The sequence below is a fragment of the Pelmatolapia mariae genome, linkage group LG22 (genome assembly GCF_036321145.2).
Source record: "Pelmatolapia mariae isolate MD_Pm_ZW linkage group LG22, Pm_UMD_F_2, whole genome shotgun sequence".
NCBI lineage: Eukaryota > Metazoa > Chordata > Actinopteri > Cichliformes > Cichlidae > Pelmatolapia > Pelmatolapia mariae.
In genome coordinates this window covers 8,510,235-8,532,848 of record NC_086245.2, presented here as the reverse complement: position 1 = coordinate 8,532,848, position 22,614 = coordinate 8,510,235, and the positions used below count along the sequence as shown (strand labels likewise).

The 22,614-nt window shown below is 41.3% G+C and overlaps 2 protein-coding genes across 2 annotated transcripts; one reads left to right on the top strand and one right to left on the bottom strand.

Moving 5' to 3' along the window:
* Positions 1 to 871: 871 nt before the first annotated feature.
* rpl11 (ribosomal protein L11) lies at positions 872 to 5,164 on the top strand. Its single transcript, XM_065471695.1, has 6 exons — positions 872 to 949; positions 1,565 to 1,715; positions 2,482 to 2,588; positions 2,888 to 3,019; positions 4,312 to 4,422; positions 5,083 to 5,164. Exons 1-6 carry the CDS (start codon positions 944 to 946, stop codon positions 5,110 to 5,112), a joined length of 537 nt encoding a protein of 178 aa, XP_065327767.1. The 5' UTR covers positions 872 to 943; the 3' UTR covers positions 5,113 to 5,164.
* A 3,613-nt stretch (positions 5,165 to 8,777) lies between these two features.
* Positions 8,778 to 12,999, bottom strand: klhl43 (kelch-like family member 43). Its single transcript, XM_065471685.1, has 6 exons — positions 12,686 to 12,999; positions 12,132 to 12,280; positions 11,319 to 11,665; positions 10,283 to 10,582; positions 9,889 to 10,064; positions 8,778 to 9,573 (listed from the first exon to the last, which is right to left on the bottom strand). The coding sequence occupies exons 1-6, from the start codon at positions 12,997 to 12,999 to the stop codon at positions 8,778 to 8,780; spliced, it is 2,082 nt and encodes a 693-aa protein (XP_065327757.1).
* Positions 13,000 to 22,614: the final 9,615 nt, after the last annotated feature.

Genomic DNA, 22,614 nt, shown 5'->3' with positions numbered 1-22,614 from the left:
AAATATATTCAATTAACATGTATTTAAATAATTAATCCTGTAAACAGATATTTACAGGATGGTAGTGAGACCTGCTAGTGTTTGTTTGGGAAGGGTGGCTCTAACAAAAAGACAGGAGGCTGAGCAGGAAGACAGAGAATAGAAGATGTTAATATTTCACTGGGGATGACCTGAATGGACAACATAAGAACTGAGTGCATCAGCAAGACAGCTCAGGTTGAGCGGTTAGAGAAGCGAGGTTGAGATGGTCTGGACATGTGCAGAGGAAGGATAGTGGATATACTGGACACAGGATGTTGAATCTGGAGCTGCCAGGCAGGAAGGATAGAGGAAGAGGAGGCTCGTGGTCCGTGGATGCAGCGAGGAAGGTGGTGGAGAGGGTTAGTGTGACAGAAGAGGATATAAGAGGCAGGGCGAGATGGAGGCTGATTGTCTGCTTTGGTAACCCCTAAAGGAAATAGTTTTTTAAGGGTAGATTGAAGAGACATAGTAGTTAACAGTGATACAGAAGAAATACACATGAGCATCTTTCAGTAAACTTGAAGCACCTGGCAGCCAGCATAAATGCCTCCTCCTCCCTATTAGTGCACTTATGTTGAATTTTGAAGCATTGCTTAAATTATAGTGGGAAACAGGGCATAAAAAGCACTGTGTGTTAATTTATCAGTCAGTCAAAATGATTTTACCTTCAAAAGAAAAAAATTAAAAGCTTTTTTTTTATGACGTCTAATATTTAAGCTCTATTGTCATTTTAACTTTATGATATATTTTTAACTTTATAATTGTTGTTGTTGTTGTTGTTGTTGTTTAGCTGTTATTATTATTTTACCTTACACGGAACCTTGGCTCTCCCCATCGATGTTTCCTCAAGTCAAGTTTCGGTGAACCCACGACTATAAATATACGTCGCCGGAAACGAAACGCCCTCTTTTAGTGATCCAACATGGCGGTGAGTATCGTCTCACATCGTACTGTGACGGTGAAATGTGAAGTTACGATTAAAATCTGCAGTCATCGGAGCAGCAGGCTGATCCTGATGCCTGATCCGTGGACAGAGTCATAGACCTCATTGTGGCTGATCACACTGGGGTCGTATTTGTACATAAAAGTTGGAGAAAAGTGATTAAAAGTAGGAAAGCGAGTAATGCTAACCAGCTAGCCGCTAATAGACTCTGAACCTGTGCTTCCGCTATTAAAACTCAGATTGCATAGACATTCAGGCCGCTTTGTGAGCGTGTCTTTATTTAATCGAGGTGTTTTTAGGTAGTTTAGCAGGGTTGCCAAAAGTCGGGACGTGTGTGATTCTTGTGTCAGTGCTAACAGTAGCATTAGCAGCGGGGATATGTACGGACATGTTCTCCGGCCGGCATGTGTTGATCTCAGGCTGAAGTAGAGCAGATCATTTACAGGACTTTAGAGACTGAAGGAATAAACTGAAGCTCGAGTTAGGCTGGTTTGTTAGCGGAACAGGAGCAGCTAAGATGGTGTGAGGACTTTGGATGATGGTGGTTTTGTCATATTTTATATTTTTGAGTTGCTGATCCTATGTGTTGTTCCCTTTCAGGACCAGGGTGAGAAGAAGGAGAACCCCATGCGAGAGGTCCGCATTCGCAAGCTCTGCTTGAACATTTGCGTCGGAGAGAGCGGAGACAGACTGACCAGAGCTGCCAAGGTGCTGGAGCAGCTCACAGGGCAGACCCCTGTCTTCTCCAAGGGTATGTGTCTGTGTCACTTTAGGAAAAAACACAACTTTGTGACTGTTATAGTACAACGATTTTCAAAGGTAAAGTCCCCCAGTATATGATAAAGGACAGTACAAATATACAACAGCAGAGTGCAATATGGACAGGTGAGGGTAAGACCAAACAGAATCTAAGCTATTGGGATGAAACTGTCTCTGAGGTCAGAGTGTTGAAGACTCTGTAGCGTTGTCATTATTTGTATTTTACTTTGAAAACTCACAACATTAGTGATTTCGTTGCCTGTTGCACGTTCTTGTCGTGTCCCCGGATAGAAGAAAAAACTTTTCCCTTTCCAGTTGTCGTTCAGTCTTGGTTATTAGTTATACTGTAATAAGATATGCATAATTCCCTTAACAGACATTTGCAACTGGTGCTGATGTGTGAGGGCAACAACACAGCAAATCTGTAGTAACGGCTCTAGGTTATGTTTCTGTTCTCGGTATATTTAGCTTTTGAAAAGTGAAAAGCAAAATGATCACTTTTTCAAATCCTAAAGTCAAATGCAAGCAGCTAATCAGAGGTTTTGGGTAACCACATCACACATCCCGCCTTGTGTTTGATGGGCCAGTCGTTCAGCAGCAGCTCAACTTTTTAAACTACTTCCTATAGCCCCTTTCTATGTGTCTAATCTTAAATGTGTACCTCCTTGAGGAGGAATGGACTGCATTTTGGAAATATTTCACTCCACTTCGTGCCATTATGGGGACTTAAAGGTTGTTTTTGTTTCCTCCTCCTGCAGCCCGCTACACTGTGAGATCCTTCGGTATTCGCAGAAATGAAAAGATTGCTGTCCACTGCACCGTCCGTGGAGCCAAAGCAGAGGAGATCCTGGAGAAGGGACTCAAGGTCTGTGTCTCCATGTCACGTTTTACCTGCATCCATGTTATCTTTTTCCACTTTTCAACCCTTGGTGTCGCTTACCCAGACTGATAAATGTCAAGGTTTTATATTGTAGTGTTTAAAATTTGAGTAAAACTTAAAACCATAGAAAACGTTTAAATACAAGATTCATCGTCCTTAAAAAAAAAAAAATTGTATTAATGTAGAGTTATTCAAATTAACGTGAATATTCAGATTTGCTGTCGTGTTTTGGGGCAATTTTCTTGTGCTGTTGCTGTAAACCGGTTCTCCTCTGCTGCTTCCAGGTGCGTGAGTACGAGTTGAGAAAGAACAACTTCTCCGACACCGGAAACTTTGGCTTCGGCATCCAGGAGCACATCGATCTGGGCATCAAGTACGACCCCAGCATCGGCATCTACGGTCTGGACTTCTATGTGGTGAGGAAGACTCAAATGCCTTTAAAAGTAGATAATTGTAGCGCTTATGGTTGGACTTGGTGGGTCAGTAACAGCTACTTGTCTCCTTTTGCTTTGATTGTCCGTGTGTGGGTGCTTGGTGCTGTTTGGACCTGTCATTGAAGGTTTTTGAGGGTTTTATGGTCTTAGATGACACTAAGACGATAAATCATAATAAATACAATATAACAGGGATTTATTTGACTCGTTTAATCCTCGGAGCAGCTTCCTGCAGTAGTAGCTTATGTTTACTAAACCTAAGCAGTGTTTTCTATTCATCTCAGTTTATTTGATGCCTCATTGTAGTGTGGCCTTGGCAGTAAGGCACAGAGCTGCCTGTTGGCCTGCGTTTCAGCAAAGACTTTGTTCTGATGTCCTTTCATTTGTATTTTTTAATATTTGTTTTGCTCATTTTATAGCCACAAAAAATATTTTAAGCTCGACTAAATTAAATCAGCGAAGGGGAACAAAAGTTCTTTACCTTTTAAAACGGAAACCTAAAACAAATTGCATATGGGGGGATGCTTAACAGGTTTTTGCTGTATAATAAGATAAATGAGAATTAAAGTCTTCAGGGCTGCGATATGCAGATTTTCAAGTTTCAGATTAAAGTACTTTTAATGTAAATCAAACTGACTTAAATCTGAAACCAGTAATTCCAAAAGTTTGGAAATTATCAGGAAACCGACAAGACTTCAGTATGAATTTATACACAGTGTAACAAACAGCACAGTCACACAAATATAAGTGCTGAAATGGTGTAGGCTTCATCGTATTCTCTACACAGAACGCATTCGTTTAAATTGAGCTTTAGACCTCCCACCAGAGGAAGTGAGCAAAGACACGAAGAGAAAGTTGATTTTTAACAGAATGAGACGTCCTTTCAGCCTAGTTTAATTTTTAAGTGGTGACAGCTGAATGTGAAGTGCGGTGCAGCTGCATAGACTGTCATTATAAAGCCCACTCACAGCTGCATGCTGTGAACTTGGATGTGATGTCTGATTTAAAAATCACACACGAAGCTGATCGTCTTTAACTGAAGCAGCTTTAATAGAGTTTACTTTCTACTATTGAAGTCATGCACTGTGCAGCCAATTTGCTGATATTTTTGTAACATTCATAAATATTAAATGGTGATTTTTATTTTATAAGCTAATGAAGTTTTGAAAACTGTTTTGGGGGCTGTGCTGAGGTCAAAGCTTTGGCTTCGCATACGCTCATTCATGCTGCTCGGAGCCTTTTCTGAAGCGCTCTCTCCTGTTTGTTGAGTTCAGGTTCTGGGCAGACCCGGCTTCAGCATCGCTGACAAGAAGCGGAAAAGGGGCCGCATCGGTTTCAAGCACCGCATCCGCAAAGAGGAGTCCATGCGCTGGTTCCAGCAGAAAGTGAGTACACAGATCCTGATTGCTGCCAGATTAAGTGTCCTTTATGGAAGAATTACCCTCTGTAGTGCTACACTTTCACCACCAGGGGGCAGAGTTTCCCACTGGGTGTGCTGCTCATTTCCTGTAGAGGCTTGGCCTTTTTTATAAGACCACTGTTAAGAACGAGAATGTGCTGTTAGTGGCCTGCATGAGTGAAGGTTGGGTTGATTTGGTCATAGCAGGTGCTTCTTTACACTTTTTTAAATAGCTGACGTTAATTTTGGAAGTTTTTAAACAGTTTCAAAAGAAAGAAATTTAGAAAACGCTCCTTTAAAAGCGACAAAGAGGAGGAACAGGATGTTTGACTCAGTTTGAGTGTCATCAACCTTTAAAAGCTCCCAGTCTGGCCAAATGTTAAACCTTTATTTTGAAGGGGAAACCCTGATATTTGTTGAACTTCTAATTCAAGTTAAATGCTGAACATGTATCATAAGATTTGGTGGATAATTTGCTGAAAAGTAGCTCCTTTTAATCAGAGGAGGCCGACTGTATTATTATTTAGAATTATTGAAAAGGGTAATTAAACTATTTTTAAAAGTTTTGCAGCTTTTTAGAAATTCACGTCCTTTTTGAGTGAAACAGTTCATGTGTAACCTCCCATTCTCGTCTCCTCTCTTTCAGTACGATGGCATCATCCTCCCCGGCAAGTAAAGGACCACCTTTTGATCTTGTTTGTAACAAAGTAATAAAATGGAAAAAATAAGTTTTTGTCTTGTGTTTTTTATTTCTCAGATTTTTAAAAAGCAACAATAATACAAAGCGGTTAATTGCTGGAGGGAGAAAAATCTGACATACAGAAATGTGGTGCCAACTATCAAACTTATGAGGGAAAAATTGAAGTGTTCATTTCTGAAATGCAGCAGCATTAGATTTTACTTGAACGCACTTTTACTTGCGTACAGTAGTACTACTTTAATGTGCTCATTTTAAATGCAAACATGTTTAAAACTGGAATAAAATTCTGATAAGTACTAACATCCTTCAGTTTATCAACATTCGAGTTATTCTGATTCAGAGTTGCAGTTTCCTTATTTTGCTAATAGTTTTTTATTATTATTTAAGTTTTATTTATACTGGTAGTCCCATTGAGACTCAGTGTCTCATTTACAAGACACAAACATTAAAATTAAACAATAAAATGAGTTCTGCTCAACATTCTCAAAGCAGTAAATATTTACTGTAAATGGCGCAGCTCAGTCCATTCTAACTGCAACCTGGAGCATTTGCTGTTTTGGTGTTTTATTGTTTTTGTGTAAATTTTGGGCTCTAAAATCTAAAAATTAAAATTGCTCATTAGGCTCTCGGTGCGTTTTCGTTTTATTCTGTCCTATGTCTCAGGAAGAAGAATATGAAACTGCTTAAAAGCAACTTCTTTAAAATACTCGAGTACAGTTTAAATGTACCCCTGCTGTAACACCAGCTATAATTCACATCATGCAATAGACATATTAATGAAAATAAAAAAAAAATTAATGCGTGTTCTGCAAAATGAGTCCTTAAGATAAATCACATGCTCAAGAAAACGATCCTCACTGTGTAACAGGAAGTCTTGAGATGGTTGAGAAGCAGAAACCATGGCAACAAAATACAACCCGTCACTTTGCAGAGGTCTGGCAGCGCTCTTCCTGTTTCTCCAAGCACAGAGGAGCAGGTACAGCTGGATTAGTGGGTGGATCCACGAAAGTTTATGCTTCATAACTGATCGTGATCAAAGACACTTGACTTGAGTAGGATTGTGATTTATCCTTAAGGCTTTAAATGCCTGCAAAATACTCAGTACAATTTTCAGGCTCCTGCACAGTGCCATGTTGCATGTGATAAATAATTCTTCATGTAACTCCGTTACACAAGTGTGATGTAAAATGTAAATTAAAAAGGAATCTGGTCAAATAAAATTTAAATTTTAATGTGCTTGTTTTATACCAAGCGCACACAGCTATATAAATACATTTTTAATTTTATATTTTTCTGTTGCATTTTACTCAAAACTATTATTTCATGTTTACAAGGGACAAGGATAATGAATTTTTTAGGTTTTATTGAAATCGTGCACAGTCATGTTTCCTGCACTGATTTTCTGCCCTGACAAGCAGTAAGTCGTTCGTGTCTCCACTTCTAGAAAAGAGAGTGTCCACAATAAACAAGAGGCAGAGTCGACTTGTTTTGATCAGATTGTCTTTATTCAGTGAAACTCCACAGAAACCACCCAAACACACGTTCAGCCAATCAGATGAAGTGCAGGATGAAGAGTATTTATCTGTGAATGTGCTCCACAGCTGCTTCAAGCTGCTGGACTCTCACTGGTTTGCAGTTTGTCTTAGTTTCACCACTTAATTCTTTATTTGTATATTTTTATCCTTTTATTCAGATTTTTATGCTTTTTTATATTTTGGGGAAACTTAATTGTTTAGTGTTGAAGCCAAGTTGCTTAACCTTTTTTATTTTTTTTTATATTTTTCCAGGCACTGCATCTGCATATTTTTTGTCTTTTTTGTTGCATTTAAGCTACACTACTTAAAATTAAATAAATAAATCCTTGACTACATGATCGTTTGTTGCTGGTTTTCTTGTGTTGATCTTGATTATTTCAAGTTTCCTGATGATAAATCGTCATATTTTTTGCAGTTTTTGTCAGTTTTTGTTGTTTTTTTCGCTATAGCGGACACACACACTCCTGCCATATCTCACACTCACAAACACATTCACACTTGTTTTGACAGCCACGCGCTGGCTTAGAAACACCTTTGTGCACAACCTGCGGATTCACAGCAACGTTTGATCAAACCACCCCAGACACAGATAACCTTTTTTCCATCTATCCGTCCTTCATCATCCACCTGTCGCCTCTCTTCCTCCACTGGCTCCACCTTCCCATCCATCCGTTACCTTTTCTGTTTCCAATCCACCTTAAACCTCCTTTGGACCATGTAGTCTCCTATTTTTTTCTTTTAAAACAGCTCGGGTGCTGTGGTTGTTTGCATCATCAGTAAGGCTCAGATTCTAACTTCATAAAAATGGAGGACACACGCACGTGGACAGAAATGTGTCTTTGAAGACGTTAAATTGGACAAATACAAGACTGGAACTTTGAAACTGAGTTTCAAATCAATCAGCTTACAATTTTTAAAACAATAAAATAGATTATAGCGTCTGAGCCCGTGATCGTATCTTTTTTTGTGTTTTGTTTTTATTTCGCTACTTTTTGGATAAATAAAGTATTTCATCTTCTTATTCTTACATACATGCCTTGTCACTTGTACTGGATATTGCATGTTTTCATGTTAGCTGCCTATAATTGCAAGTTTAAATGTTTAAATCTTCGGTCAGATTGTCGATTTGAACGAAGTGAAACACTCTGGAGCCCATTTCTTACTGAACGTCCATCACAGGAAACGCTGACGTTGGTGCAGAGAGGCACTTTTAGTTCACCTTAATCAGATCAGATATAAGTTAACATGCAGATGAATGGTGATGGCTCAAACTGTGGGAGCACCAGTGTGTGAACATGGAGAAGATGTGCGACTGTCGATTAGACGTCATTATATAAAAAACAAAAAAACAAAGACACGTGTATTTAACTCCTCGACTGTCTGTGGCCTCTGTCGTACCTGAAAGCAACGTCACCATGGCTGTTTTAATAATGCTTGCTGAGTATGCTCACTTCTGTTAATATGAACTTAATATGCATGATAAGTGTGACTTTACCATGTCTACATTCACATTTGAGTGTTTGAGTAAATGTTTTCTCAGATGTTTACATTTATTTTGTCATTTACTCAGCACTTGCGGCAGTTTAAAGGTACTTTTTGTAATTAACCTTTAATTAAACCTGTCACCAGCAGGGGGCAGCACTCTACTGATGTTTGTCGAGATTTTAATTTAGATGTTTTACTTTTGATCTTTCTTTTGAACTACCCCTATTTCCTCGACAGGCTTTGCCTTTTTCCTGACAGCCACAGTAAATACCTTTAAATTTATTAAATTAGTGGCTGGTTAAGTTACGCTGACTTGCTGCAGCACATCGTGTTATTACACAAAAATCTGGCCCGGCCCTAGTTTGCCTCTTACACACAGAACACAGATGCTTTGGACATAAAGTCATAGCAGCTTTTCAGAACTTTAGATCGTTTTTCAAAAAGGTTTGGAACTTTTTTTAAATGTAGTAATTTACAACATGTACCTTTAAGTTTATCTGTTTTGTTCTTAAATTGTGACGTTCACTAAACTTTTCAGAAAAGACATCAGACATGATGCAGATGTTGTCCTGAGGTTGACCCGCCCCTGCTCTCCCCTGGTCTCTCTCCTCCTCTGTGTTCCTATGCGGTGGTGCTCTGTGATGGAGACGTGCTGCTCTCTCTGCTTCGGTTCTTGGTGACCTGCTGCTGGTCTTCGTTACCCGGGGTGTTGCGGTGCTGCCGGCGTGGTGTTTGGCGATGCGGGAGCGTCAGGGTGCAACAGGAGACTCCAACCGTGGGCTCTGGAAGATCCTCGGCCATAGACCAGCTGTCTGTGGCCGGGTCGTATTTCTGCACGGCCGCCTTGTAGCGTTTCTCTGCTTCATTCCAGCCGCCCAGCAGGTACAGCTTTTCTGCCAGCGAGGACAGACCTGCAGTGCTCACACCAAGAGGCAGCGGGGCGGCCCGGCTCCATGATCTACTCTCAGGAGAGTAGACCTCCACTGACAGCACATCCACCCGCTCTCCACCGGGCCCCAGCTGGCTTCCTCCCACCACGTACACCTTCCCTCTGACGGTGGCGGAGCAGTGCCAGCCGCGGGGCGTCTCCATGGGAGGCTTCTCGGTCCAGGTGTCGGTCTCCACGTTGTAGCACGCCACAGAGCGGGAGTAGGCGCAGTTGATATAGCCACCGGTCACCAGAATGTCTCCGGAGGGCAGAGTGGCGCTGGCGTGGCAGCAGCGGGGCATCTCCATGGGGGCACGCATCTGCCAGGTGTTGGAGGAGGGCAGGTAGCTCTCGCTGGTGGCTAGGAGACCTTCCACGTTGCGCCCGCCAATGGCGAACAGTCGACCGCCGCTGGCAGCCAGGGAGAAGTGTGTGCGGCGCTGACGCATGCTGGCCAGGTGGAGCCAGGTGTTGAAGCGAGGGTCATATCTGATGTAGGGAAATGGATGAGGAGAGAGTCAGTTAAAGGTTCGTTCAGGGAAAAGTGGGGCTCTAATATATCTGATTAGGTAAAACCAAAGTAGCAGGGACGGGTTACTGATCTCAAGGTCCTGTTGATGTATTGGTTATAAATGTTTTTCCAGATGTTCTGCAGTAATATTCTTTTTATTGCTTTAATATTTTCTGAGACGTGATCTTCTATCAAAGTCACCATGATATGATCAAAGAGCAGCATTAACCCCCCTGTGAGCTTCACTACAGTCAGATATCTGAGAGCGTCCTGCTGGTTGTTCCTGCTCCCACCTGCTGAGGGTGCTGACGGCGTGTTTCGCCTGGTTTCGGGCGTCGTTCTGGTCCTCTCCTCCCGCCACATACAGAAAACCGTCCATCACAGCCACGCACTGGTTGAAGCTCTTTGCTGGCAGCTGGGTGAGGTGACGCCAGGTGGCTCCTCCGTCACGAGGGTCCCTCCACAGCACCTAAATGCCAAGGTCAAAGGTCAGTTTGACATTTTATTAGTTTTAACTGAATATAAAGAGTACAAAACTAGCAAACAGCGTGATTCCTAGGAAAGAAGTCCATCCCAGCCCCAGGATCAAACTACATGTCCTCTCACTCATATTTCCCCATTGAGGGACAATAAAGGATATTTCTATTCTATTTCTATTCAGTATAGTCACACATTTTTAGCACCGACCTCTCGGCTCAGAGCTCTCTCGGTGAGAGACGGACGCCCTCCGACGATGAGCAGAGTCTGATGCCCGGCGCGGACCTGCGTGCGTCGGGACTGCAGGGTGTTTTGCTGGTAGGGCAGCAGGTGGTAGTTCATGGCGTCCACCAGCAGGCGGTGACACTGGGGGTCCTGCATCATGCGCGGCACAGGCTGGATCTGGCTCACCAGCTCGCTGGCCGGGATGGTCTCAAAGCGAACGTGCGACAGAAGCTCTGCGGCGTGAACCTGACGGGAGGCGTCAAAGTCGAGCCACTTCATGGCGAGCTGGAGGAGGAGATGACATCACTGGATTTAGCATAAACTCTCTCATTTTCCAGTCCTGCAGCGGCCATAGTTTTTCAGGACACCCACATCTCCTGATTTCTGTTTGTCATGAAAAAGTTTTAAAATGTCTTGTTTTGGCACTTATGATTTAGGTTTAATTAATATGATTTGTGATAATAACTCACCGTTTGGATTCAGTATGTGTAATTTGTTGTGCTGCTAAACCAGTGAGATGGTACCAGTTTAATGTATCTACTGAGATATTCACAGACTCACATATGGTCCAGTTTATAAATAAAATCACTTATTCTCAGCTGTTTGTCTATTTAAGTTTGTAATGCGGCTGTATATTAATAAACAGGCAAGGAGTTATACTTGGGGCCTTATGCTCACAGCCGACCTGCAGCTGACTGGTTTGGATTGATGGGTCTGTGCTGGGTTCTCAACAGCTGGTCTGGGGCCTGTTTTTAGTCCTGGATGAAAATAGAAGGAAGTCCCAGAGGGTCAGCGAGTTAACACTGCAAGTGTCAGGAATCGCCTCCTAGAAGACCCGGCACTTCTTCTCAGTGAGGACCTGAGAAGTTGATATTATGTTCCCCCAAATTCACACTGAGAAGCATTTTAGTAGAATTTGGATTCAAATAAACTTAAGATTAAACCGCAGCTGTGATTAATTCGGCCGGAGGTGCTGGAACGATGTTTTATTAACAAATAAACACGATGTTTGACCTCTGACCTTGAAGGCGGTGACCTCTGAAGGCAGCAGCAGTGAGTCGTCCTGCAGGAAGGCCGAGATCTGCTCCAAGGTCAGCTGGTTGAAGAGCGGTGTCTCTGCAAACTGCACAAAGTTCTCCAGCACAAAGCGGCGGGCGGCGTCGCACACAGGCAGGAGGGCGTAGGCGGCGGCGATGTTCCAGATGTAGACACAGGTCTGCACGTTGAGCTCGGCCAGCAGGAAGTCCACGCACATCTTGAGGAGCTGCGGGATCTGCAGGGTGGCAGCGGCGGACACAGTGCAGCTGATGGTGTACAGGGACATGTGGACGCGACCCAGGTAGGCGAAGGTGATGACGTTGGCCAGACCTGCAGACGGGGAGTCACCACATAAATTGAAGAACTTAAGAAAGTTATTTGGATAAGGAGTGTCATGCATCAGTAGGAGTAATGGATAACTGTTTTATTTAACTTTTTTATTTTAACATTTTATTGCCATTTATACTTGAAAAAACTGATTTTTTTCTACTTTTAACTTCATAGGATGTAAATAGTCTGCAGCACGACATGATTCAACAAAAACATATAGAAGACAGAAAAGTAAACTATTAATGTGCACTCTCATTTTTTAAGATGTTATTGCTGTAGCATCGATATTAAAGATACTGTGATTGGCCATTGTAACAAACTTGAAGGAAGAAGCTGTACATTTGGCCTGATAACCGTCATGAGGTGCATGAAGTCTGTGGCCAAAGGAGTTTGACTTATGTCGTAAGCTTTATTTAAAGGTTACATGTAACAATCTAAGCTTTGGCTTAACACAAATTGAACCTACCAAGAGGCGAAAGGGAGGGGAGCTCGAGGCGCTTCATGCTGGGGTCTTTGGCCAGAATCTCCCTGAAGTACTGACTGACTGAGGAGATCACCAGTTTGTGGACATCAAAGGCTTTTGTCTTACAAGCCAACTCCAGATCAGTCAGGAACCTGCGAGGAACAAAGAAGAAGAAAACTCTAAAGTTGTGTAGTACTCAGTGGTAATTTTTCCAGGTTGTATCGTACCATAACTGAATTACTGATGTGTTTAATTGAAAGATTCATTAAATGTGTGGGTTTTGTAATGCACTGAATCATAGCTGTAGCCTAAGAAAGTTATATTGTATCACGCTGTATTGGCACGTACTGTAAAGTGCCAATAAAAGTTTTTCAATTCATTGAAATTTTATCGTCGAAATCATGCGTGAATCTTAGAGGTTACAAAAACGTGACTTGAAATTACCCTTGTGTGCCTCAGCAGCCTGTAAACTTAAATTATTGCACAAAAACATATATTACTCTATCACTAACTGAAAGTGTTTTATAGTGCGATGCAGCAGTCAGCATCAAACTAACTTCTCCTGGCGCATCTTGCTGAGCTCCTCCAGCAGGGCGTTGCCGTGCAGGGGTCGCGTGAGCTCGCTGCCCAGGCCGAGGCCTCTCTCTCCGGGCTTGATGACGGGCGGCGGCAGGGGTAGGTTGAGGGTGTTCAGCTGAGCGATGTCCAGAGCTGCCATCTGCTCAATCTTCTTCACCCCGCTCTCCATCACCACAACACCGTCGCCACGGTTCTCCACTTTCAAGGTGGCTGAAACAGCCTCCATGGCGACCTGAGAGATGGTTTCCACGGCAGCCTTCTTCGGACGGGAGGCCTTCTTCTTGGGAGGCATCGCTGGACTGTGGACGATGTTTTTTTTTTCCTTTGTTTTAGTCGATCTTTACTTTAATGACTGAGTTTATTAAATTCACCCACTGAGTAACTTACCTTTACAATAAAATGCACAAACAAGTTGGTTTAATCTTCTTTAGGGGAAAATAAGTGTTCAGTGGAGCAGCCTTGGATCAGTGTAGATAGCTGGGTAAGTTGGTGGTTTCACTCTAACACAGCACACAGCACCTGGAAGAAAACAGAAACAGAAATTTGGAGTTCACCAACTTGTCCAAGCACTTTGATGCTCAGCCTGGGGGAGCTGGTGACCGACCCAACAACCGTCCAGTTGGTCAATGACCGACTTTACCTCCTGGGCCACAGCTGACCACAAGTTTACAGCAGCTGCTCTTCCCAGGTGCTCTCAAATTCAAGTGCTGACCAGACCTCCCTTTGCTTAGCATACGGTTGCAGAATCTGCAGGAAAACAGCCCTCAGGTCCCTCCCTCACTACCTCAGCAAACACTTTGCTGATCAGTTTTTGGATTATGGTCATTATAAGAGTCAGAATGGATGATCACCATTCTGGGATACACTCATTCACTAACAACCAATCAAATCCACCCCTCAGTCTTCACATCCAGTTTTAAAATGGTGACTCAACCTGAAGCTTCATGATGTGATTTCCCTTATCACCCGGGGTGTTTACCTCCATCTTTAATATCATCTCTGATGTGGATCTAAATTTTTCACAACAAGCAGAAAACACTCCCTCTCTGGTGCAAACAGTCCTGTTACCGCTTGTCGGTTACTAGAATGTCTTGTTATGTTCACAGTTAACCTTTAAGTCAGTTTCATGGTTGATCTTATTTTTATTTTCAGTTTTTCTAGTAGTCTTAGTGCTAAAGCATATGACATGTTGGACTGGTTTGGAGGCGAGTTTGCTTTGCTGACAGGAGATTTTTTACTTTACCCTCGTCTCCTGTGTGCATCCTCTGGGCCATTTTCCTGTGAATCATCCCAGTTTCCTTTATAGTTATTGTTATCTGGTATTTCCAGTATTTTATTCTCATACATTTTTTTCATTATTGCTGAAATTTTGTTTAACATCGCAGTTTTTATATTTTGTACATATTGACGAAGCACTTTGGATCCACTTCTTACATTTTCTGTTTACAGTATCACAAAATCCACGAGCTTTTCAAAAGTCTCTGTATTATGGTGACTTTAGAATCACTCCCCGCCTACTGACAGATGACCAGTACTCTGACACAAGACAACACAACAAACACGGACTGATCATCCGAACCTTTTCCAAATCCCGCAGAGGCTCACCCGAGGACAAACTCTACGTCTGTAGCTGTGAATGACAGCTGCATGTGTCCTGAGGCTCGGCTTAGGGTGGTGTTTGCGGTTTATAGTGGCCCACTGTTGCACATCATACGCTCTGTATTTCACCCACAAAGCGACCGGGGAATCTTAGTCACGCTCGCAATGAGTCGAGCTCTACAAACTGCCAGAGCAGTGAGGTGACCGAGAGGAGGCTATGCATGGATGTTAGAGGGTGTCTGAAATAAACAAAGAGTAGAAATGTTGCATAGGGGACGTCTTGCATATGCTGAAAGCATATAGGTTCAGTTGTGCATGAAGGATGGAGGGTGTCGTCTCCTCTTTTTAGTTGAAAATAGTATTATCTTGTATATTATATGCATAAATGTATTTGTGCAACTGGTCTGGAATATTGTTTACAAACAATTTTCACTGAAAGCTTTCAGATTCTACTTGTTCTGGTTTGGGTGGTTTATATCTTAAATCAGGGATGACAAACTCATTTTACATCGTGCGCCGGAGCAGTGACTCTCCCCTTTCTGTCAGTGTAAAGAAGTTTGACTGCACATTTAATCTCTGAGAATAATATAAGAATAAGAAGTGCAATATCAACAGCACATCTCAGTTTTTCTGCACGATAAAGAAAAGCTGCTCTGGTAAAACAAAAAAATGTATCTGCACGGAGCTTTGGGCCAAAATTGTAAGAAATAAATGTGAAATGAGAACTGATTATTTCTACAGTAGATAGTAAAAAAACCAACCCAAAAACCCAGGAACTTTTACATCATTTAATCGTTTATCTATTACTTAATAATGTTGGTGTAGTATGAACATCTGTTGGGAGAAAAAGCTATAAAACTTATAAAAATACAGTTAAATGCCCTCATTCACATTTTCCAACACTATCCAGTGAGCCTGGATTGGAGTTTTTACCAGGCCAATTTTGGCCCCTGGGCCTCATGTTTGACACCCCTGCCTAAAATGTTTTAATAATATTTAAGATAGGAACGTTTTTATTTTAAAAGGAGTAAATTTTTCAGGAGGGTTTTTCTTTCTCCAGAGCTTCAGAAACAGCCGACTGCAAGGTGGTAAAATGCTGTACTTATCGGCCACATTTACAATGCCGCCTAAATAAATAAAATAAAATATTACCAATCTTTATTGCAAAGAATCTGTCTGTGTCTTTTGTCTTTATCTGGCACTGTTTGGATTACACTGACAAACCCTTCCTTCTCTGACGATGCAGGACAAACAACAAATTTCAAATCTTTTGATAAAAACTCCTCATCTGAAACTCGGCGTGTCTGCTTTGTGCTTTATATGCAGCTATTTTCTACATCAGCTGCTGCACTCGTGCGTGATGCAGTGAATGAGCGAAGGTCACAATGACACGGTTATAAATGTTAGTGATACAAACGCGGAGGCCTCCCTGCTCTGTTTGCAGAGTTTTAAAGTGTTGTGGGCATGCAGCGATAAACAGAGACGGTGATCTTTGTTCCTGGCTCACAGTTTGTTGATAATGAGCTGAGCCAGATTCAAACATAACCTGAGCCTAAACTCTGAGCCCTGCCAGTTATAAAACCACACAACCTTGGAAATATCAGCTTTGCCCTTGTTGTCATTCCAGAACATGTTCAGTAAGTCCGCATTTCCTTTGTTTAGTGAAGAACTGGGCACGAGTGTAGATTTCAGGAGGGATAAAGGCGGCCATTAAAGCATTAAGAAGCAGAATTTGTCATTTTTGGTGTAACTGTTGCTCTCTTGGCAAAATATTCTGCAAAACTTATGAATGTGTGCTTGCACAACGACTGGACGTAGTAAGGTTTAATAAGTTAAAATATATTAGCTTATTTCTAACATGTTATTAATGTGATTTAAGCTTTTTCAGAATATTGGTGTAAATTAATGATGTGGTGTCTCTCTGCCTCCGTTATGTTTCTCATGCTTCCTTTGCTGCAGAATGTGGCTGATCGAAATCTTTAACAACATCCTCTGATGCGACCACCAGTGTTACTGTATCTGTAATCTGATGCTGTCAAACCTCTCAGCTCATCAAAAAGACGGCTCGGTTAACTTCTAGCCTCATGGAAAAAGTATTCCTACATCAACAACTCAAACATAACTGCAGTGAAACCACCGAGACCACAGACGTATACATGATTCACCGCTCTTTCCACCCTCCTCCCTTAAATAGCACCTTTGGGCTCCACATAAGGACGGGTGGGAGATGGGATAGTACAGGACGGAGCAGCAGCTGTTGTTGGTGTCATATGAAGAGGAGGGGCTCAGAAATGGTCACTTGGAGTGTTGCAATCCTTCCTGAAACAGTTGAAACAGCAGCGTTTAGTCGACTGCTAAGCTGCTGTATAACCTCATACATCAGAAGAAGAAGAAGAGTGAAATCACTCCACAGACGTTCGGATCTGTGAGTCTATACAGGGTTTCTGTGACTGTGGCCTTGGCCCCTCCCCCTCAGTCTGATGGTAACAGCAACACAGAGCCATTAAAACATGAAGGACCCACAGAAATATGAAGACAAAACCAAACATAAAAGTAGAAAATTGAAAATTTACAGCCTGATCTTAGAAAATATGCAAACTTTTAATTATAGAAATTTCAAATAAAGTAAGAATTTCTTTTTCAGTCCCATAAAAATCGCATAAACATGGCACAGAGGCCCCAAGGGGTGCACGATGAAGTGAGATTAGTGGCTTTGCGGGCTATTTCAAGCTTAAAGTCAGAGTTTTCAGTGTCTTTATGCCTGGCTAAATCACAGTAGTAACATATGCTGAACACAGAACCTGGTCAAGAGCAGGTTATATTCACAGTTTAAAATCGTCTGAAAGACCCAGGTATTCACTAATTCTTTTATTTAAAGCATGATTTAAGTGCAATACAGATTCTTCAAGCTGGTAATCGGAACATTAATGAAACCCAAATTGTGTGTGAGTCTCTTTCACACAGCTGGAGCTGCAGCTGCCAGAGCACAGAGCACACACCAGGAATACCTGCTTCTGTATCTGCTGACAAACTAAAGTGATTTCCACGTCCCCTTATCAGAGCTCTAAGTCTCAGATATAAACAGCAGCATTGAGAGCGCACTCTGTGATAACATAAATAAACAATAAAATGTTTATTTTACTGCTCAGTGCAATAAATCAGCAGATTTAACCAGTTTCTGTGACTTAATCTCTTTTTGCAACAACTATGCATTTTAATGATTTTTATCACCATTTTATTATTATGATCATGTGATAATGGAAGCCTAACAGGGAGAGCTGATAAGCACCGTCATACCTGTTAACTCCAGCTGGGATTTCAGATTTTGTCAGTTAACACAAGGAAAGTCTGTCTGTGTTTATAGCATACCATAGTTCATTAATTCTAAATAGCAAAGGCAGAGCCGACAATGCAACAGCTGGTTACTGTGTCCCAACAGCTGTACTGGGACAGCCAATCAGAGAGAAACTATCCACAGAAAACTGTGAGCATGTTTATTCCTGCTGTAAGGCTGGATGTTTTAACCTGGAGGTTTATGGGGACTCACTCAGTTTAGGAGCAAGCCTCAAGTGGCCGTAAGAGGAACTGCAGTTTTTATCACATTCAGGCTAATCAATGCCAGCATAGCTATTTAGCTAAATCTGATTAAGCACCTTTTTCTTGGTTTACATAATTTCACGCTCATGGTTGAACACCGGACAGTTTTTGTTCTTCCTCGTAAGACAATGCCTAAATCCTAAATCCTAAAGGGAAAAACGTCCACCGGTATTTTAACCTAACTAGCTAAGTTTAGAAGAGTAGCTTCAGTCTCTGCAGGCTACTGAATTTCATTCCCTTTCAAAGGTTAAACACAGTGTAGTGATTTATACATTTGTCTACCATATGAAAGATCCCCACTTCAGTCCATGAGGTCCCCTCGAAGTTGAATCAGGAAGGGAAAATCAGCCAAATCCTCTGTGGTGACTCCTTTGAAAGAGGACGTAGCTGAAAGTAGCTTAGCTTAAATGTTGAAGCATTACTTAAATGCATGTTTTTCAAGTGTAATTTACTAAATGTGGCCTGTCACAAATATAAATAAGCCCACTCTCTTTCATATAAATGCATCTAGAATAAAAACAAGCCACTAGCTGACGCTGTGCTGTTGTAGTTTATAAATAAATAAATCCATCTATCATTTCCTTTAACATGTAATATCTTTCAAATCAAGATTTCAGACAAACTTGCTAACGAAGTGATTCAGTGCTGTGAAAATAATCTTTGCTCTGTGTGGGTCAACTGTCACAAATATCTGGGACCAAGGTTAGAGGTGCGAGCAGCTGCTCCGTCATCCACCGTACTGGGAACCAGACCTCCACCCCCAGCTCCAACCACCACCAACAACAAATATACCTCTTTCAAAACAACACGACTGAGCATTAAACAGTTTGAGCAAAGTTTGAGCAAGTCGAAGAGTTCAGGTGTTATCACAAAAACTTTGAGAAGATCCTGCCTCCTGTGGTTAAATAAAAGCTCTGGACTAAAGCGGATCAGCCCATATGTGTAATAGATTACTCTGAAAGCTATTAATGTAAACATGCAGCCGAACACAAATAGAGTTCAGTTTGAATCGCTGCCAGTGATCACATGATCCATCTGTGGGCTGATTATTTTCTTATTTACAAACATAAACATTTTTAACATTGTTGACCAGTTTGGCTTCAGCTCTGCATTTCTTTGAATTTAATTATTAATCTTATGGAGCTGTAATGAGCCTCACAGCTTCTTCTCTGTAGTCTAATAGATCTTTGTTTGTGTCTGGTGGGAAAGAAAAAAACAGCTTAAACGATGTTGAAAACACTTTGTAACTGTAGATTAATTTGCTGTTGCCACTTGTGCTTTTTCACCTGGAGAAATAGAAACTATTTTACTGTGAAATACAAGGAGGAGGCTGGTAATCTAAGCACTGGAGGTCCAGGTTCAGCTCTGAAATTTTATTTTTAAACCTTGACCTCTGTGCTCCTGTGAAGCTGCTCTGAGTGTGTCACACTTTTCAAAGAAGCACAAATTTTGTCCAATAACTGTCACTCTGCAGAAAATGAGCAGCGTCTTTTCAGTTAAACGTGTAAGAGCTGCACAACACAAGCGCAGTCTACAGATTCTGATTCTCCGAGTGTGCTTATTGTTCCTTTTTGTTGTTTTTAAACTTGATTAGAGATGTGTTTTCAATCAGCAGTGATTCAGGAGTGAAAAACTACTTATGAGAGGAAAAAAACTCTAATGTGCCAATTTTAAATAAATACTATGTGTTAAGTGTGAATTTATCTGCTGCCCTTTGTGACTGGATCACAGTGTGGTCCCTGTTCAGATCTTTCTGGCAGCGTTGCATTACATTTCTTGAGTCTAGGCCAGTTTATGTAACTCAGGGGTTTCCGGAGCAACTTTCCTGCCTCTGGAAAACATTTAAATTACGATCTTATAATGTAAAAAAAAAAAACATAGTCAGCAGCTACAGAACTTTCTCCTGAAAGACATTTCAGGGAGGAGACATCGGAAAGAAGCGTTTTTCCAGTCAAGCACAGCTACGTGTTTTTTGGGAGGTTTAGGAGACGGAGAGCACCTGTCGATGAGGAGGAGCAGCAGGACTCCTCACATCCCCAGTGAACACATACAATTATTCTCTCTGACATAAAGAGCAGCTTAAGTCGGCAAACTTTCATTTATTAAAGTATAAATTTGAATTTATAACTTATATATACTTATATAATTTATATATAAATGCTCCGATTAGTCACTGTTTGATGCTCAGCAGGAAGTGACTGGTTTTAGAGCAATTTCACTGATCAGCTGCTTGCTATAGTCTGAAACATCAGCGTTATTTACTGAGTTAAAACTGGTCGTTGATATTGTTTCCATGGACAGAAATAGAAAGCCATCTGATTCATACCTGAATTGTTTGGGAACAACCGTCACACACGGTCTTCTCCATAGTGTGCGTGGAGAGGATATCCCTAATCTGGATTACACATAAACAACACCTTTATACAGACATCTACAGTGTGTCTGTGTGTAAATTCTGTCTCATGTGTTGCCTGGTAAACTTATTTATCTGGTCTCTCAAAGCCTTCAGCTCTCATGTGCGAATTATAAATATTAATGTGAGAATTTCATACGTTTGTTATTCTTCTTACAAGCTAGAATCTTCTGTTTGTTTCATTTTGTTTGAAATCTTGATCACAAATTTGCCCGGCTGGAAAATCCAATCAAACTTTTAAAACCAAGAGTCTCAAGAAAAGGCGGTCAGCTCAATGTAGAAATGGTTGCATTTATAAAGTTCATCGTTAAATAAAGAAATTAGTGAATAGAGAAAAGATTCAAAGCTGCTGAGGCCTTACCTGAGCTACAGAGACAGGTGGGCTCATGTTTTTTCATGATTCTCCACAACCAGCTACAGGCTCACATACTGTAAGCACTTTACTTTGTGCTATACTGCGTTTACGTCACCTTTACCTGTGCAGCATAAATCCACACGACACAACAGCAGCTCCTGATTTCTATCACCTTTCACACGCGGCTGAATTCCTCTGCTTATCTCATACGAGTATTTATAGATGCTGACCAGCACTACAGGCGTGTGTGTGTGTGTGTGTGTGTGTGCTCTAACACCCCCTGCGGTACAGTAATATCCCAGCAGCAACTGGCAGCTTCTTCACATTGTTTCCACTCAACAGTTAAATATAAAGATTAGAATAAATTCTAGTTTTTATGATGATAGGATAATTTCATATTGAGATAATTTCATATGTGTTTTGTTTTTATTTCACTTTAATAAAATCTCCACTAAAAAAAAAAAGTATTTACCCTCAACATGCTGTTATGCATTGAAATTAAATGTATTTTACCTCTTTCTCTGGCCTCGCTCCTGCTCTTCTTCCCTTCCTTTTCTTCTTCTTTCACCGTCTTTCTTTGTTCTGGGTGGTTGTTCTCTCACAGGTTCCTCTTAGCTCCGTCCCTCTGTCCTCTGTCCATCTGCAGCAGTGCTGTGTGTGTGTGTATGTGACTGTTTGTGTGTCAGTATCAGGGTCCCCAACAAAGCTGTAACGTATGACTCAACCCCCATTAGACCCTCCTCGTTCATTTCCCTTCTCCAGCATCCACCTCCATTTCCAAATACAGGCACCCCCTCATCACCCCTCCCCTCCTAGAATAGAATCCATAACAGGCCTGCTCTCTTCTCACCACCCTCCCTCCTTTGGGACCTCAGGGTGTCAGGTGTTAAACTTGGCTTCTCTCTTGTGTGTCTGTTTTCTTTGTTAGTTTGTTCCTCACCTTTTTTACACCAGCAAACAGGGTTAGCATGGCTCAATAGTTATTTTATGATTATTGCAACTTTAAGTTGTCTAGTGTTTAGTGGATAGTAATAAATGTGCCTGGAATTTAAATGCAACAAAAACTGACAACTGGAGTCATGCACAGCATTGACATAATATAAAAATATCACCTGTGTTGTCTCACGTAAACATGCACTCAATAAATATCAGAAATTCAAATCCAAACAAACCAGACAGCTACAGATTTGTGATTCCCGATGAGATGCTTGGATAATGCAGTGGTTCACATATCACATAACAAGCAAATGACTCCTGGTTTGATCCCAAGAAAAGACACATATCCTCTTGGCGTTATGTCAGGAGGGCAACTGGTGTAAAAAAAAATCTGCCAAATCAAACATGTGAAGCTAACTGCTGTGGTGACCCTTTGTGAATAAGGAGGTAGCTGAAAGTAGCGTTCCTTTGTATAAAAGAAAAAATTAACAGTAAGTCAACCAACACTCTAGTTTTAAGAATGAATCTTATGCCATAACTCTGAGGAAAACATCCAGCTCCAAGTTATCGTATAATCAGTGATACCAATACATTTAACGTGGAAGACATTTGTGACTTTTTGCACAAGCTCCTGGAGACGCTACAGTATGTGCAAGTGCATTCAGAAATGTTGAAGCTGGTCCCCTGGAAACACTTGTTGATAGAGGAATTCAATGAATGGGTGTTCTTGTTTTAAAGTGACCCTTACAGTCAGTCTGTGGTTGACAGCATCTCTGCTTTGTCTGGGCTTATGAACATTTTTTATGTTACTTTAGTTAAGCTAAATCTGTTTGGGGGTATGGTAGCCAAACTGAATAAGATGGTGTGAGTTTACGCCATAAGCTTAGTTTTTTTAGTAGATATGTTCATTTTTTGTGGAAAAAAAACTAATACTTTTATAGTTAGTTCACTTTATTGTGTTTATTTTGCTTTCAGATTGTTTTTAAATCATTAAGAGTTCAAAAATA